At 47.2% G+C, this 16,354-nt stretch overlaps 1 protein-coding gene across 1 annotated transcript; it reads left to right on the top strand.

Annotated features, from left to right (window-relative positions):
• Positions 1–446: 446 nt before the first annotated feature.
• OTUD6A (OTU deubiquitinase 6A) lies at positions 447–1,515 on the top strand. Its single transcript, XM_037060264.1, has one exon. It carries the CDS (start codon positions 447–449, stop codon positions 1,338–1,340), a length of 894 nt encoding a protein of 297 aa, XP_036916159.1. The 3' UTR covers positions 1,341–1,515.
• The last annotated feature ends 14,839 nt before the right edge of the window (positions 1,516–16,354 follow it).

Below are 16,354 nucleotides of genomic sequence, written 5' to 3'. Positions count from 1 at the left end.
CCGCTGGGAACTGGCCCGCAACCCAGGCATGTGCCCTAACTGGGAATCGAACCGTGATCGTGTGGTTCACAGGCCCACGCTCAATCCACTGAGCTACACCAGCCAGGGCCAAAGGCCAACTCTTAGAGGCTGAACTTTGAACCCTGCTAAAGCCGGTGACATCCCTACCAAGGGGTGTACTAGGGGCATACTCGGGGTCCCCCAACAGCCAATCCTAGTGTCAGGTGTGCTTCAGGGCGTGGTCATGGAGACACTGGCCAATGGCAGAGAGGGCTATGAGTGGGAGGGGGGCCATTAGGGGCTTAAATTGAGAGTACAGCTGTGGCGGAGTGCTGAGACTCCGCTACCTGCTAGGCAGTTAGAGCTCTGTCCACAGTACTCAGTACTTCACCGTACTCAGTACTTCACCATCTGCAAACTTCGGTAATTCCTTGCCGTTTAACACCATGGAAGATCTGCAGCGGGAGCGGGAGCGGGTGGAAAGGCGCCACCTCCGCGAGAAAAAAGAGCTGCAGGACCGCATCCAGAGCATGAAAAATGCGGTGCCTAAAGGCGACAAGAAAAAAAGAAAGCAGTTGCTCCTAGACGTGGAGCGCCTTGAGGCTGAATTGGAGCAGAAGCATCAGCAAGAGCTGGAGAAGTTTGGGGAGATTTACCCTGATACCAGCAACCTCGATGCCGTCGCTGCAGGTCTGGCCAAGATGAATATTGAGAATCGGCCTCCCCGCCTGTCGAAGGTGCAGAAAAGGCGCGAAAGAAGGGCGGCGCAAGAGAGAGAGCGCCAGAAGATGGCGGAGGAGGCTGACAGAGATTACATGGCTACCCACCGCCGCAAGGAAGAAGAGAAGCTAGCCGCTATCCTCGCAGCCAAGAACCTGGAGATGAAATATATGCCGGTTGACAGCCACTGCATGTACCGCGCCATCCAAGACCAGCTGCCTTACTCCGAGACGCTGGAGAGCCTGCGGGGCCGCACGGCTGACTACATGCGACAGCACATCGACGACTTCCTGCCCTTCTTCAGCGACCCCGAAACCGGAGATGCCTACAGCTCCGACGACTTCTTGAGCTACTGCGACGACATCGAGCACAACGCGTCGTGGGGAACCCAGCTCGAGCTGAGGGCCCTGTCGCACGTCCTGCAGTCTCCCATCGAGGTGGTCCAGACCCAGGCGCCCACCTTCGTCGTCGGGGAGGAGTACACCGAGAAGCCGCTTGTCCTCGTCTACGTGCGTTACTGCTCCAGCTTCGGGGATCACTACAACTCGGTGAAGCCGCTCGCAGCCGGCGCCGTTGGGGGCGCCGGCGCCGTTGGGGGCGCCGCCCCGCGGTTCTTCTAGGCGGTCGCGGTCGCCACCGCCTAAGCCATCGCCGGTGCCGTTGCTGTTGCCGCTGCCCCGCCGCCATGGCCGTCGCCGCTGCCGCTGCCCCGCTGCTGTTGCTGTTGCCGCTGTCGTTGCTGGTGCCTTTGCCGTCGCCGCTGCCGGTGCCTTTGCCGTCGCCGCTGCCGCTGCCGTTGCTGTTGCCGTTGCCGTTGCTGCCGCTGCCGCCGCCGCCGCCAGAGCCGCCGCTGTCGTTGCCGGTGCCTTTGCCGTCGCTGTCGCTGTTGCCGTTGCCGCCGGAGCCAGAACCGAAGTCGTGGCCGGGTCTCTCAGTAGGCTCAGTTTTTTCCTTTGGCTTTCTCTGGTTTTTCTTCGTTTTACTCAAAATTGTTATTCTCCCGCCTCGCTTTCCTACCTCGTCATTCTTCTCTCTCTCTCCTTTGCTTTCCTTTATGGTATCTGTATTGTACCACTCTGGAAGAGTCAGTTTGAGAAGTTTCAACCCCGTCTGATTGTTCATGAATATGTTGGATAACTTACCTAAACCTGGCGTTTATGTACTTGCAACAAGAGCTCCTTTAGTATTTTTTGTTCGTTAAAAACCTGTGTGGTTTCAAACTAACTTGTTTAGGTGTTTGCTAAACTTCCAATAATAGTGTTTGTTAAATGTAGAACATAAATGTAAGTGGTAATATAAGTTTATGTATAAGTGCAAACTGATAGCCTAAGTAAGGTTTACGCTAAGGTGTGGAAGATCTCGATTTAATTTCCTTTATTAAAGATAGCACAGGGATGTGACTTATTTCAAATAGTTGATCCATTCTGTTATACCTACAATTGGCATGAGGTTAAAAAAGAAGTGAGCAATATACTTTCATTGATATTTGAGACATTGATATTTTTCAATTTGCCAACTGGATAATAAAAGTGAAATGGCTTTGAGTAAACAACTTTAAGAAATTGCAGTTTTCACATCCTGCATTTCAATGAGGCTACTTAAAATGCTTTAAAAAATTCTCTGTACACACCAAATGTTCTAAAAGTAAAGATTAATGCAATTTGTTTAAAAATAAAAAGTTTTAAAAACTTGGTTTTCTATTTGTGTGGAGCTTGACTTTGTTCATACAGAGTTAGTATCTCAGGATATCCTTTGGCAAAGAATCCTGCAGGGTTGGGGAGAGGGGGTGGGGGGACAGATGAGGCACTTGGGAGGAGGAATGGGCTTGCTGTCTTGGAGGTGGTCTGGAGTGAGTGAATGCAGTGTTTCACATAGAAGAATTTAGGGAGGGATCTTATTATCTCCGGGCTGTCCTGGGTTGCTGTTTTTCCACTCCTTGGGAAACATCGTGAAATGGTTTTACTTAAGGATGTTTCGATTGCTGTGCCCCACAAAGAACTCCCACTTGGCAAAAACTCTCCAGTCCAAGTGTACATTTCAGGAGGCAAAGAAATGCCACTGGTTTATGGGGAGGGGAGGGGTGGGGGTTCAGAAAATTAAAACTGTGGAAATCCTGCCAGATCACTGTGCAAATGTGTATATCAGGTAAGTTTCAGATAGCTGGCTTGAGAAAGGAGGTCCTGAGGAAAGCAGGTGTTTGTGAGACCAGACCCTCCCCCAGAGATGAGCACACTAGCTGCAACAGGAAGGGAGGCAGAGTCCCCAGAAGGACGCTTGGCTGGGAAGGAGCCTGAACATTGGGGACAGGGTCAGTCTAGGAAGATGGGTGGGACATGGCAGGGGGAAAGGTGCATAGGCTGGGTGGGGAGATGAGGCACAGGCTGAGGAATAAGGAACGATTTAGGAAACGGGGCACAGGTGGTAGAGAGCCTAGCTAGAGGAAGGGACCTGAATGGGATAAGGGACATAGGTGGATGGAGGGAGCCTCACTGGGTGCAGTGGGCAAAGGCTGGTGAAGAGCTCTTAGAAATGGGAAGGGTGCTTAACTTCAGTGGACTGCATTGGGTGGGGGAGGGGATCCAAGTTAAAAGAGACAGAGGACCTTTAGAAATAAGGGGATCTATCTACCTGGGAAAGAGCTGAGCTGCTGAGGATTCCTGGCAAGGGCAGAGGTCCAAGCTGGGAGCACAGAGGCATTTAGGCAGGTGAAAGGATTCCAGTGGCAGAAGGGGGTCCAGCTGGGGTGGGCTATACAGGGAGGAATAGGAAACTTGGCTTGAGAAGAGAAGCTAGCAGGGAGCTCAGCTACACCCTGGGGAATGCAGGTCCTACTGGCAGGTGTGGGAGAGGGGAGATAAACTGAGGAAGGGGCAACTTGCGATAGGAGGTCTGGCTGGAAAGGAATCCTGGATGCTGAAGAGGTCTGTGGGGTGTGTGGCTGTTCAGTGGGGAAGTGGTTCAGCCACACTTGCCCAGCCAGGGGCAAAACACTTGCCTGGGAAAGGGATCTGAAGGAAAGTGGGCATTCTCCCGGGGGAAAGAGGCTCTGACTAGGGAACAGGGTCTGATGTGTGGAGGACTGCATGGAGGAGGGGGCCCTCAGGCTTAGAAGGTTGGAGCAAGCTGAGGCAGGGGACCAGGCTAGTATATGGACACAACTTGGTAAGGGGGCCTAGCTGGGGAAAGGGACCTGTCCCAGAAGGGGGCAGAGGCAGCAGAAGGGGTCCTTGCTGAGGCATTGGGCTTAGGCAGGAAAGGGAACTTAGCCGCGTATGGGGCACAGGCTGGAGGAAGCCCATACAGTATAAGAAGGGGGGTCACAGAAAGAGAAGGGAGCCTAGCTGGGAGTAGGGAGATGGGGTTGGGTCCTGGCTGGGAATGTGGGCTTAGGTGGGCAAATGGGGTGGGCAGGAAAAGCATACTTAGGTGGAGAATCAGTCTGGCATGGCCAAGGAGGAATATACCTGGGGGAAGAGGGAATAAGCAGAGAATGGGGACATGCTGGACAAAGGGAACCGGGCTGTGGCCTCGGGCACAGGGTGGGGAAGGAGGTCTGGCTAGGAGGGGAATGCTAGGAGAAGATGGTTAGAGAAGGAGGAATTGGCTGCTCAAGGCAACTAGGCCAAGGTAAGTTTAGGGGGCATGGGGTGAGATGGGAGTCCCTGACTCTTAATGGTAGAATAGCTGGGGGAAGAGGACCTGGCCAGGAGAGGAGATTGGCTGGGAAGGTAGGCATAAGCTGGGCAGAAGGATTTAGGCAGGTGAAGAGGCCTGGGTGGAACTGTACCTGTCTTTGTAAAGGGACCACAGGGTAGCACAAGTTGAGGATTAGAGACTAGCTGGGATGAGGGCCTTGGGGATGAAAATCTCCCCTCAGGAAATGCTGGCCTGCACACATATCTAAGGGGTCTGGCAGGGGAACGGGGTCTGTGAGGAAGGCGCAGGCTAAGAAAAGAGCCACTGGCAGGAGAGGTTTGAATGCTGGGAAAGAATGGCACAGGCTGGGCTCAAGAGAATTAATAGGCAGGTAGAGGGGGCCTCGTGGGTGGAGAGGACCTACTGCTGGGGAAGGACCTAGCTGCTGGGAAGGAGGGCATGTGGCCTGAGAGAGGGCACGAGTTGAGGAGAGGGACCTAGCAGGGGGAGTGGGGGAAGGATAGGCATGAGGGGAGGTCTGGCTGAGGAGAGGGGAATGAGTTAGGAAAGGGGCTTGGCTGAGGCAAGGGTACAATGGCTGAGGAAGGCAGGGGCCTTTCTGGGAGAAGGAGGACTGCCTGGGAAAAGCAGCAGAGACTGAGGGCACGTGTGGGTCCCTAGGTGAAGGGCCTTACTGGGGGGGGGGGGGCAGACTCAAGCTGGAAAAGAGTCTCTACCCAGAGAAGGGGACTTGGCTTCATGTAGGGGCACATGTGAGTAAAGGGGTCCTGGCAGGGAAAGGTCACATGGCTGGAGAGGGAACTTGACAGGTGACCAAGAGCTGAGCGGCAGATGTTTAGCAGGAAGGAGGTGCTGGCTAGGAAAGGCCAGTGAAGGGGCAATTTCTTGGGAAAGTGGTCCAGCTTCGGTGGGAGAAGCCTGGGCACAGGACCCGGCTGTGGGAAGGAGGCACTTTCTAGGAAAGGTTCCCCACATGGACAAGGGGACCTAGGGGTAAAAGGGGACCTTGCCAGGGAAAGTGTGGCCTGGCTGTGGAGAGTGTCCACAGGATCACAGGTAGGAGAACCAGTCTGCCTGGGGAAGAATGGAGTTGGGGGCAGGGAGGGAAGGGTCCTGCAGGTGGAAGGGGATAGGCTATGGTTGATACCTGCCTGAGGAAGGAAACACAGGGTGAGAAACTACCAGTAAGTGGTTAGAGGCCAGAGAGGTGGACACAGGCAGGTAAAATGACTGACTCAGAAAGGAGGTGGAGCTACAGAAGAGAGCCTGGGGTGGGGAGCTGGGGGAAGGGGCGAAAGGCTGGGAAGGAAAATTCAAGTTGGGTCAGGAAGCCTGAGCACTGGCTGGGGAGGGTGAACAAGCTGGGGGAGTGCCTGGGGAGGGTCGCTGCAGAAGGGGATGATGCTGGGGAGTGTGGCTTGGCTGGGGAGGAGACAGGTGGGGATAAGGGAAGCCTGCATAGCAGGGGAAGGGGAAAGGGAAGCAGCCTGGGGAGCTGGCTGGGCCGAGGACTGAGGCCCAGCTGGGGAGGAAGGTGATAAATGGATGAAGCGAGCCTGTCTAGGTGAGGGGGCATGGCTGGGTTTCACAGTACAGACAGGTTAAGGGCTTCTCGTGGGGAAAGGATAATCTGCTGGGGACCGCCTAGGAAAGGGTGGAGAGCAGGGTCTGAGAAGGGGAATCGGAGAAAGGCTGGTGAGGAGGACCAGGGCCTGGCTGGTATAAACGGGTGTGGGATTAACAAAGGATTTCCCGCTTTTGAAAAGGGAAGGTCTAGGGAATGGTGGCTGGCTCCGGGAGGAGGCACTGGCCAGGGAAGGGATTCTGAGGGTTACCAGCACATAAAGGGGGTGGGCACTGGATGGCAACGAGGCAGTCTCCGGGCAAGGGTACACTGACTGAGGAAGGGGACAAGGGCCCTGGCTGGGGATGAGGGTGCTGCCTAGGTAATGCAGGCCTTGCTGGGAGCTAAAGTGGAGGATGGGGGATGTGGCTGGTGCTACTCAAGGGATTCTTTGGCAGAAGATACCAAACTAGGACAGCAGACTCCCACTTGATAGGCTTGTCCCTGAACAGAAGAGAAATAACTGTTCTTGTCTTGAGAACCCTTCGGATTTCACTGGGCCTGTCCCAGCTGCTGCCACTTGCTTTGCTCCACTGCAAGGAGAGGGAATAGTTAAGCCAAGCCGGGTTTTAACTGGTCCGGGAGCAGGAACCAAGAGGGAGCCTGCACTGTGGGACCTGGTGGGACCTGAGGGATGTGCAGTCTGTTGCATTTTCTACCAGTGACCACAGTCACCAAGGATAGGTGCAGGGGAAGCAGAGCCTCGCCCAGGGCTACAGTGTGGAAGCACAAACCGCCAGAGCCCCCGCCAACATGCCCTCCTGGGATAGGGTGGCCCCTCTAGACAGGGCCTCCTCGGACCAATCAGGCTCTTCCTTCCTCGCTGCTTCTACACAAACACGTATTTTTAAAAATGAAATCAGTGCCCTGGCTAGTGTGGCTCAGTGGACTGAGTGCTGGCCTGTGAACTGAAATGCTGTGGGTTCGAGTTCAGGTCGGGGCACATGCCCGGGATCCTTCCTGGCCAGGTCCCTGTTTCTGGGTATGCGAGAGGCAACCACATGTTGCTGTTTCTCTCCCTCTGTTTCTCCCTTCCTTCCCTTCTCTCTAAAAATAAATAAATAAAATCTTAACAACAAAACAAACCCTGAAATTTGTATCAGTCTGTTCAACCTATTTGTTTTTTTCAAAATTTTTAAAGATTTATTTATTTAGCCCTGGCTGGTGTAGCTCAGTGGATTGAGTGCTGGCCTGCAAACCAAAGGGTTGCTGGTTCGATTTCCAGTCAGGGCACATTCCTGGGTTGTGGGCCACATGAGAGGCAACCACACATTGATGTTTCTCTCCCTCTCTTTCTCCTTCCTCCTCCTCTTTCTAAAAGTAAGTAAATAAATAAATCTTTTATTTTTATTTTCTTTTTTTTTAGAGAGAAGGGATAGGAGGGAGAAAGAGAGGCAGGCACTCAATCCACTGAGCCACACCAGCCAAGGCACAACCTATTTGTTTTTTTCTAATACACTATAAGCATTTTCTTGTGTCCGTGAACAGTCTTCAATATGGTTATTTTAATGCCTGCATTCTATCCTGTGAATGTGCCATAATTTATGTATCCTCTTCTATTATTGGACATTTAGATTGCTTTCAATTTCTCACTACTATAAATATGCCACTGTAATATCTTGTAGCTGAATCTTTGTATTTCTTTTTTTAAGAAATTTTGTTTATTTATCTTTAGAGGGGAAGGGAAAGAGAGAGACAGAGAAATATCAATGTATGGTTGCCTCTTGTTTGTCCCCTGCTGGGATCTGGCCAGCAACCCAGGCATGTGCCCTGACTGGGAATCGAACCGTGACCCTCTGGTTTACAGGCCTGTGCTCAATCCACTGAGCTACACCACTCAGGGCTGAATCTTTGTATTTCTGATGGTTTCCTCTTGGTAAGGTTTCTAGAGACAATCTAGGTCAAAAGAGGAGGCTTTTAATGCATGCTGGAATATTGCCTGTCACATATTTTGTCACCAAAGACAGTATTACTTCCCTATGCAGTTACCAACACTAAAAGTTATCATATTTGCTAATTTGTTAGATGAAAAATGTGGTATCAGTTGGCCCTGTGTTGATTACTAGTGAGGTAGAATATTCTTCTGTTTATTAGGATGTCTATTTCATTCATGCAGAAAATAATAATTCTTCATTTAGTGCCTTTTCCTGAACTTTGCTTAATTTTGTATCAGTGACTTTGTTTTTTTCCTTTGGACTAAAAAAATTTTTAATATGTTTATTGATTTTAAAGACAGAGGAAGCGAGAGGAAGAGAGAGAGAACCAACAATGTGAGACAGAAACATCGGTCGGTTGCCTCTCATATGAGCCCTGACCAGGGATCAAACCTACTCACAACCTTTTGGTGTAAGGAACAACAGTCCAAGTAACTGAGCCACCCAGGTAGGGCTTCTTATGGATTTTTAATAGGTCCTTCCACTTGTCATTCAGATAGCTAAAAAGTTCGTTTTTTCCAGTACTTTATTAGCCTTTCAGTTGTTTCTGACTTTTTGCACATGATGCTGAAGTTTCAAATTATAATGTTATCTATTGTTTTTATTTATGGGTTCTGTCTTGTTATTAGAATTTTCCCATCCCAAGGTTGGAGCAATATTTGTGAATACTTCCTTTCAGGTTTCTGATGCTTTCTTCTTATGTTAAACTATATTTAACATATCCACCTGGAAGTTACTTGGGGATAAGGACAGAAATTGGTTTTCCTCAATTATGGCAATTAACCACTTATCCCAACATCATTTCTTCCAACATACAACATTGTATTTCAAGGATGTGTGTGAGAGCATTGTTTGTCAAACCAAAAGTTAGATATAACCTAAACATCCTCAGTAAGGACAAGTTGAATACATTTTGAATCATCCGTTAGAATTGTTTTCTCACAGGAGCAGGGTGGAAATGGGTGGGTAGAAGGAGGAAGATGGTGAGCTTTTACTTATTTTTATTAATTTTTAAAAAGATTTTATTTATTTATTTATCTTTAGAGGGAAAGGAGAGAGGGAGAGAAACATCAATGTATGGTTGCCTTTTGTGCATCCCCTGCTGGTAGTTAGCCTGCAAGGAACCGGCCTGCAACCCAGGCATGTGCCCTGACTGGGAATCGAACCGCGATCGTCTGGTTCACAAGCCCGCGCTCAATCCACTGAGCTACGCCAGCCAGGGCTTAATTTTATTTATTTGTGTTTTTTAGATTGTGTTTATTTATTTTTAGAGAGAGGGGAAAGGAAGGAGAAAGAGTGGGAGAGAAACATCAATGTGTGGTTGCCTCTGGGGCACCCCCTACTGGGGACCTGGCCCACAACCCAGGCATGTGCCCTGACTGGGAATCAAACCAGCGACCCTTTGGTTCGCAGGCTTGTGTTCAATCCAGAGCTATACCAGCCAGGGCTATTTTTTCAATTATACTTTATATTTAGTATTATTTTTATTAGTTTCAGGTATACAGCATAGCAGTTAGACAATTATATAATTTACAAAGTGGTCCCCCCTGATAATTTAAGTACCTACTTGGCACCATACATAGTTATTACAACATTAATGACTATATTACCTATGCTGAACTTTACAAGCCCATGAGTATTTTGTAACTGCCAATTTGTAGTTCTTAATTCCTTTACCTTTTTCATTCAATCACCACCCCCCTCCCCTCTGGCAACCATCAGTCTGTTCTCTGCATCTATGAGTTTATTTCTGTTTTGTTTGTTCATTTATTTTGTTCTTTCGATTCCACATATAAGTGAAATTATCAGATATTTGTCTTTCTCTGTCTGATTTAATTTCACTTAGCATAATGCCCTCTAGGTCCATCCATGCTGTCACAAATAGTAAGATTTCATTCTTTTATATGGCTGAGTAATATTCCTTTGTAGATATGTGTCATATAGTCAACTGTGTATTGATGGGCACTTGGGTTGCTTCCAAAGCTTAGCTATTGTAAATGAGTATAAGGATGCATATATCTTTTTGAATTACTGTTTTGGATTTCCTTGCACATATTCCCAGAAGTGGAATCGCTGGGTCAAAAGGCAGATCTATTTTTAATTTTTTGAGGAAATTCAGTACTGTTTTCCACAGTGGCTGCACCAGTCTGCATTCCCACCAACAGTGCACTAGGGTTCCCTTTTCTCCATATCCTCACCAGCACTTCTTGTTTGTTGATTTATTGATGAGAGCCATTCTGACAGGTGTGAGGTGGTAGCTCACTGTCATTTTTATTTTCATTTCTCAGAAGACCAGTGATTTGAGCATCTTTTTTTTTGTATGTGTACTGGCTCTCTAATGTCCTTTTTGGAGAAATATCTATCAGGTCCTCTGCCCATTTTGTAATTGGGCTGGGGTTTTTTTGTTTGTTTTTGAGTTGTGTCAGTTCTTTATAAATGTTGGATATTAACCCCTTATCGGATTGATCATTGGTGAATATGTTGTCCCATTCAGTAGGTTGTCTTTTTTTGTTGCTGATAGTTTCCTTTGCTATGCAAAAACTTTTTATTACAGTTAGATGTAGTCCCATTTGTTTACGGTTTCTTTTGTTTCCCTTGCCCCAGAAGATATATCAGGGAAAAAATATTGATAAGAGAAATGGTTGAGCTTTTACTTTTAAGCGGTACACTTCCATATAGTTGAACTTTTTAAAAAAATCTTATTTATTTATTTTTAGAGAGAATGGAAGGGAGAGAGAAAGACAGGGAGAGAAATATGAAATGGTGCCTCTCACAAACCTCAACCAGGAACTCTGACGGGGAATTGTGCCCTGATTGGGAATTGAACCAGTGACCTTTTGGCTTGCAAATAGGCTCTCAATCCACTGAACCACACCAGCAGGGCTTGCTCTGGAATAATTTAAATAGCACAGGAATCATTTGCTACTTGAAAATTTGAAAGAATCCATTACCTTGTGAAACTGAGCCTTATTTGAAGTGAGACTCTGACAGGCAGGGACAGTCCTTGCAAGAAAAGCCGTGCAATGTAAAAGCCATTGTAATGTCTCCAATATAGACAGGAACTAAAATTGGAGAGCCAAATATTGGGAGGTGAGGGTAAACATGACGAAGTCCTTATCTCACAGAGGGTGAATCACAGATACCCCGTCACTTTTGAAGTTGAAGAATTGAGAGTTAGAGGCTGAAGCATGATGCTTACATGTAAAAATAACCACCAGTAGAACTAAAACATGATCACCTGTGCTCCCCTTTAGAAGACTTGAAAAAGAATGACAAGGAAAAGAGAAAAGAAACCTAGCTATTAGAGCAAAAGATAGAAAACAAAGGAAACAGGAAGGGAGGGAGGGAGAAGGAAAGAAAGTGAGAGAAAGAAAAAGGAAGGAAGGAAGGAAGGAAGGAAGGAAGGAAGGAAGGAAGGAAGGAAGGAAGGAAGGAACAGTTTATGGGCCTTTTGTTTGGGAGAGGGTGTGAAAGGAGTAGGGTATAGCTTACACATTTGTTTTTCTGGTGTCTTCATTTTTTTTTACTTTGGTTTAAATTGTACCTAGTTTCAGGGAGAAGACATCTTTTCTCTTTTTGGTTCCTTTTAATTTCAGTAGGTCTTTCCCAAGGAATTCTGCAAATTAACATTTACTCAACCATCAAGTCCCAACTTTGCTTGGAATGGGGAAAATGTGCCCCTTAAATATGTTTATTTCTTCTGAATTAATGTTGCCAAAAATCTCATTAATCACTGACCTAGATGACCTATCTATATGGGCCCTTTCTGCTCCCTCTGTGTCTCTTTCCATCTCAGTCTTTCTGTCTCTCTCCTCGCTCTTTATCTCTCACAAAGAAACACACACACATCATCTAGGACCTGTCTCCAAATGCATTGTGTGTGACCCTGCACCACCACAAAGTCAGAAGCAATGAGTAACCAGCTTTGGTTTGGCTTAAGGAGAATGTTCTGATAAGCAGAGGTTTTCAAAGCTATACAGAAGCATCTCACGAGATGGTGAGCTGGCTGTAATTCGGGGTGTGTAAGCCCAGGCTAGATAACTACCCCCTCACAGAGGTTTTTTTAAGCCATTCAAGCAAATGGGAATGTAGAAGCTTTCCACTTCATCTAATAGATCTTCCTTGCTTGGAAGAGGGGAGAATGTATCGGAGGAGAAACTCAAGAAGCCCCAGGGAGGCTTGTGAAGCAAGCTCCTTTCTCCTAAAGGAGTTTGGGTAGGCCAGCGGGTTTTACCCTTTTTTATGTAAACATCAACCTTCCCTCACAGCCCCCTCAGTCTTCCAGGGTCTGGAGATTCACTGCTGTTGTTGAGCTTCAGGAGTAGCTTGAGGTGCAACTGCGCTGTCGACTCCACCCTTGTTCCTAAATGCAAAGCTACTGCGGCAGCCAGAGTTGCTCCAGGAGTCTGTTTGCATGAATAGCCTTGACTGGAACACATTTGCAACTGTTAAGTAGTGCTTCTAAAACGTCTGAGGGGGCTTGAGAACAGCTGTTCTCTTAAGTATTGTATTCAGTTGAAACAAATATACCAGTATTTTTAATAGAAGGCACTGTTGTCTGGCTGGGGTTCAGGGAAGCCAAGCCAGGAGACCCAACATAATTCATGCTGTGTTCCTGGCTGGTGTGCTTAGTGGGTTGAGCACTGGCCCGCAACCCAAAAGGTTTCTGGTTTGATTCCCAGTCAGAGTACATGCCTGGGTTGCCCTGGTTAGGGGTGTGTGAGAGGCAACCGATTGACATTTCTCTTCCTCTGTATCTTCCTTCCTTCCCCTCTCTCTAAAAAATAAACTCATACTGCGTTTGTGCTCAACAGGGTGGCCCCATGGAGGTGAGACCCCTGCTTCAAACCCAAGTGAGCATCTACCTAGGGCCCACTAATAAGTGCTGGGCTCCCCTAAGAGATGAAGAAATGAGCTGAGACTGCTCTGGGCTAGCCTGGGGCTCCCTGGAGCAGGGAGGGAGAGGGAATGAGCAACCTGAAAGGTCAGCTCAGATGTAAGTAGGCAGCCCTCAAGGGAAGGGCATTCTGGGCTGAGGTGGCACTGGGAGAGCAGCCAGTAGAGAACAGTTGTTCATCTCCAACATCCGCTTCCCTCCATTCCTGACAAAAGCCACCACCTTCCTTTTGGGGTGTCACCCCTCTGTCACCTTCTTGGGATGAGAAGGGGTCACTGCCAGTGCCCTCCACCTTCAGGCCTGACAATTAAAGCACTGCTTTCTCCTGGCCACGGTGATAGTTTCAGGATGAGTCTGTGGCTTGGGCCTGTACAATAGAGAAAAAAACCTAGATTTAGTGAGTGCATGCAGTTTGTAGCTCGTTTGTACACGTGAATAACAGAATGTAGAGCCTGGGCTATCTTGTAGCTGCTTGGGTACAGGGGCCAGGGGGGTTGGAGGCTGCAGTTACAGTCTGCTTGCTCAAGTGAAGCCACCATGGGAAATGACCAAATTGCATTAGCTCCTGGAACAGGTTACTAAGGCCTTCCTGGAATTGGAGGCAAGGCTAGAGTTCTTGAGAAAAAATCTCTGGTGATGACTTGGAATGTTACTTTAGAGGAGGTAAAATCTATTAAAAGTCTGTTTTTGTTTTGTTTATATTTTATTTATTTATTTTTAGAGAGAGGGGAAGGGAAAGAGAAAGAGTGGGAGAGAAATATCAATGTATGGTTGCCTCTCGTGAGTCCCCTGCTGGGAACTGGCCTACAACCCAGGCATGTGCCCTGACTGGGAATCAAACCAGTGACCCTTTGCTTCAGAGGACCATGCTCAATCCACTGAGATGCACCAGTCAGGGCTAAAAGTTTGTTTTTCAGAAAGAATGAAACATCAAAGCTACACTTCAGGGATAAGGAATCTGATGGCCTTTGAGGGAAAGAATGGATTGCAAGGACAGAGACTGCCCGCCATGTGATTTAAAAGGCTTTCTCTTAACGGAGTGCATGATGCTGACCTGCTCTGCAGTTGTGGCCGGAGGGAAAGAACAGGGGACCACAGTGATGGACACAGGGAGTAGAATTAACATTTGTTTTATGTGGGTAGTAAAGGCAGAGGCAGGACCACAGGTGATTCCCTGACTTCTGATTAGAGTTACTCAGAAAATGGTTTGCTGACATGGGTTCTTAAAAATCCTTTAACCATCCCTGGCTGATGTGGCTCAGTGGATTGCATGACAGCCTATGAACTCAAATGTTCAGTTCCCAGTCAGGGCACATGCTTGGGGTACGCAAAAGGCAACCAAACATTGATGTTTCTCTCCCTCCCTTCCCCTCTCTCTAAAAATAAATAAGATAAAATATTAAAAGGGAAAAAACTTAAATAGCCACAGTTTCTCATATACAACCTCTGCACACTCAAGCTTTCTGTACCTCTGAGCCAAACTAAAAGGAATGTGTTAGTGTGAGCAGCACAGACTATCTCGGAATGGGTACATAATGAACTGAGTCTTGGCTGATGTAACTAACTGGACTGACCGCTGGCCTTGAACAGAAAGTTTGCTGGTTCATTCCCAGTCAGGGTAGATGCCTGGGTTGCGGGCCAGCTCCCCAGTGGGGAGTGTGGGAGAGGCAGCTGATCTGTGTTTATCCCCCTCTCTTTCTCCCTCCCTCTCTCTGAAAATAAATAATTAAAATCTATTTTTTTTAAAAAAAGAAACTTGGAGACAAACTCAGCAGCCAAGACAAGGGTGTGATTATACTTCTTATTCAAAGTAATATAGTTAATGCCCTGGCTGGTGGCTCAGTAGATTGAATGCCAGACTGTGAACTGAAGGGTCGCTGGTTCGAGTCCATGTTGGATTCTCAGTCAGGACACATGCCTGGGTTGCAGACCAGGTCCCCAGCAGGGGTGTGCATGAGAGGCAACCACACACTGATGTTGCTCTGCCTCTCTTTCCCTCTCCCTTCCCCTCTCTAAAAACAAATAAATAAAATCTTTAAAAACAATAAAATAATATAGTTAAACATTTTAAATATAAGCCAAAAGTAAAGACAGTAAGTAGCAAGCCAATTGCATGTCAATAGTCAGCTGGCAATAACGCTCCACAGTACAGTCACTGGACTGGGAATGATTCAGTTGCTATAAGGAGGCAGGAGCAGGGCTCTGCACCCTTCTGTCTGTAGTTCTCCAGTAGCTTCCTACTGGGCCTGTGTTCACAGCCTCTCTCTCTGACACACAACACAGCCCACCCCTTTCAAGGAAAGCTAAATTCCCAAAGTTAATAAAGTCTAACTCCACATTTTAAAAGCAATGTCAATTTTTCCTGAATTTGGACCCACAATGGATTTGGGATTTTGCATCATTTACAAAGTCCTTGAACATTTCCTCTCCTGCTCCAGGCACAGAGACCCTTAAGGCCCGAGACAGTGCCTTATCCTAAACTAGAACAACTAAACCCTGGGGGCACCCAGAAACTGTTGCAGAAGCTTTGAATTTCAACTTTCTGTTTTGCTTTGTTATTTTGGTTGACTTTGTTTTGATTATCTGGACTGATGCCTATGTCAAAGTTTTGCCTACGTGTTTGCCCCTAGGTGATCTTTGAAGAAAGCGGGGAAAGTTCGCAGAGTCCAAGGCAGGGAGGGTGATAGCAGATAGGATGGTGAGGAGTAACTCTTACAGTTCCGCTTCAGCAGAATAAGCAAAGTGAGAAGAGATACCACTATGTTGACAGAGGTTTTCTACCAGCAGAATTGCAAGTGAATTTAATTTCTCCAGACGATTGACAGTAGGCATATATTACATTTCATTTTACATTGCATTTCAACAAAATAAATTGGTGTAAAGATTCCTAGCTACCCAAGAGACTCATTAAAATGATTTTGTAGCATTTTGGATGTTAACAAAATACCTTTTATCTTCCGTGGCTGAGTGGCTCAATTGCTTGGAGTGTCAACCCATACACCAAAAGTTTGCAGGTTCGATCCCTGGTCAGGATCCTTGTCAAAAAATAAATTAAATAAAAAATCTCTAACAGCCCTGGCTGGTGTGGCTCAATGGATTGAGTGCCAGCCTGCAAACCAAAGGTTTGCTAGTGCAATTCCCAGTCAGGGCACATGCCTGGGTTGCGGACCAGGTCCCCAGTTGGAGACAAGAGGCAACCAATTGATATTTCTCTCACATCTCAATGTTTCTCTCCCTATCTTTCTCCCTCCCTTCCCCTCTCTCTAAAAATAAATTTTAAAAATCTTTAAAAAATCTTTAACAAAATTTAAAAATGAAAAACAGTATACATCTTAAATTCAAAATATTTTATTGCTATAACAATGATAACCATCATGTGAGCCTTCAGTGAGTTGTAATGGTTTTGCTGGAGGTTTTGATTCAATGTTTACTGAATACAGTGGAGGCTGCTGAAGATTGGGGTGGCTGTGGCCATTTCTTATGATTGACTCTTCCTTTCAAGAATGACATCTCTGTAGCATG

This window comes from Sturnira hondurensis, unplaced genomic scaffold (genome assembly GCF_014824575.4).
Source record: "Sturnira hondurensis isolate 20B ecotype Veracruz unplaced genomic scaffold, ASM1482457v3 Scaffold0011568, whole genome shotgun sequence".
Classification (NCBI taxonomy): domain Eukaryota; kingdom Metazoa; phylum Chordata; class Mammalia; order Chiroptera; family Phyllostomidae; genus Sturnira; species Sturnira hondurensis.
Note: the sequence above shows the minus strand (reverse complement) of the source record. Positions and strands in the feature narration are given on the sequence as shown.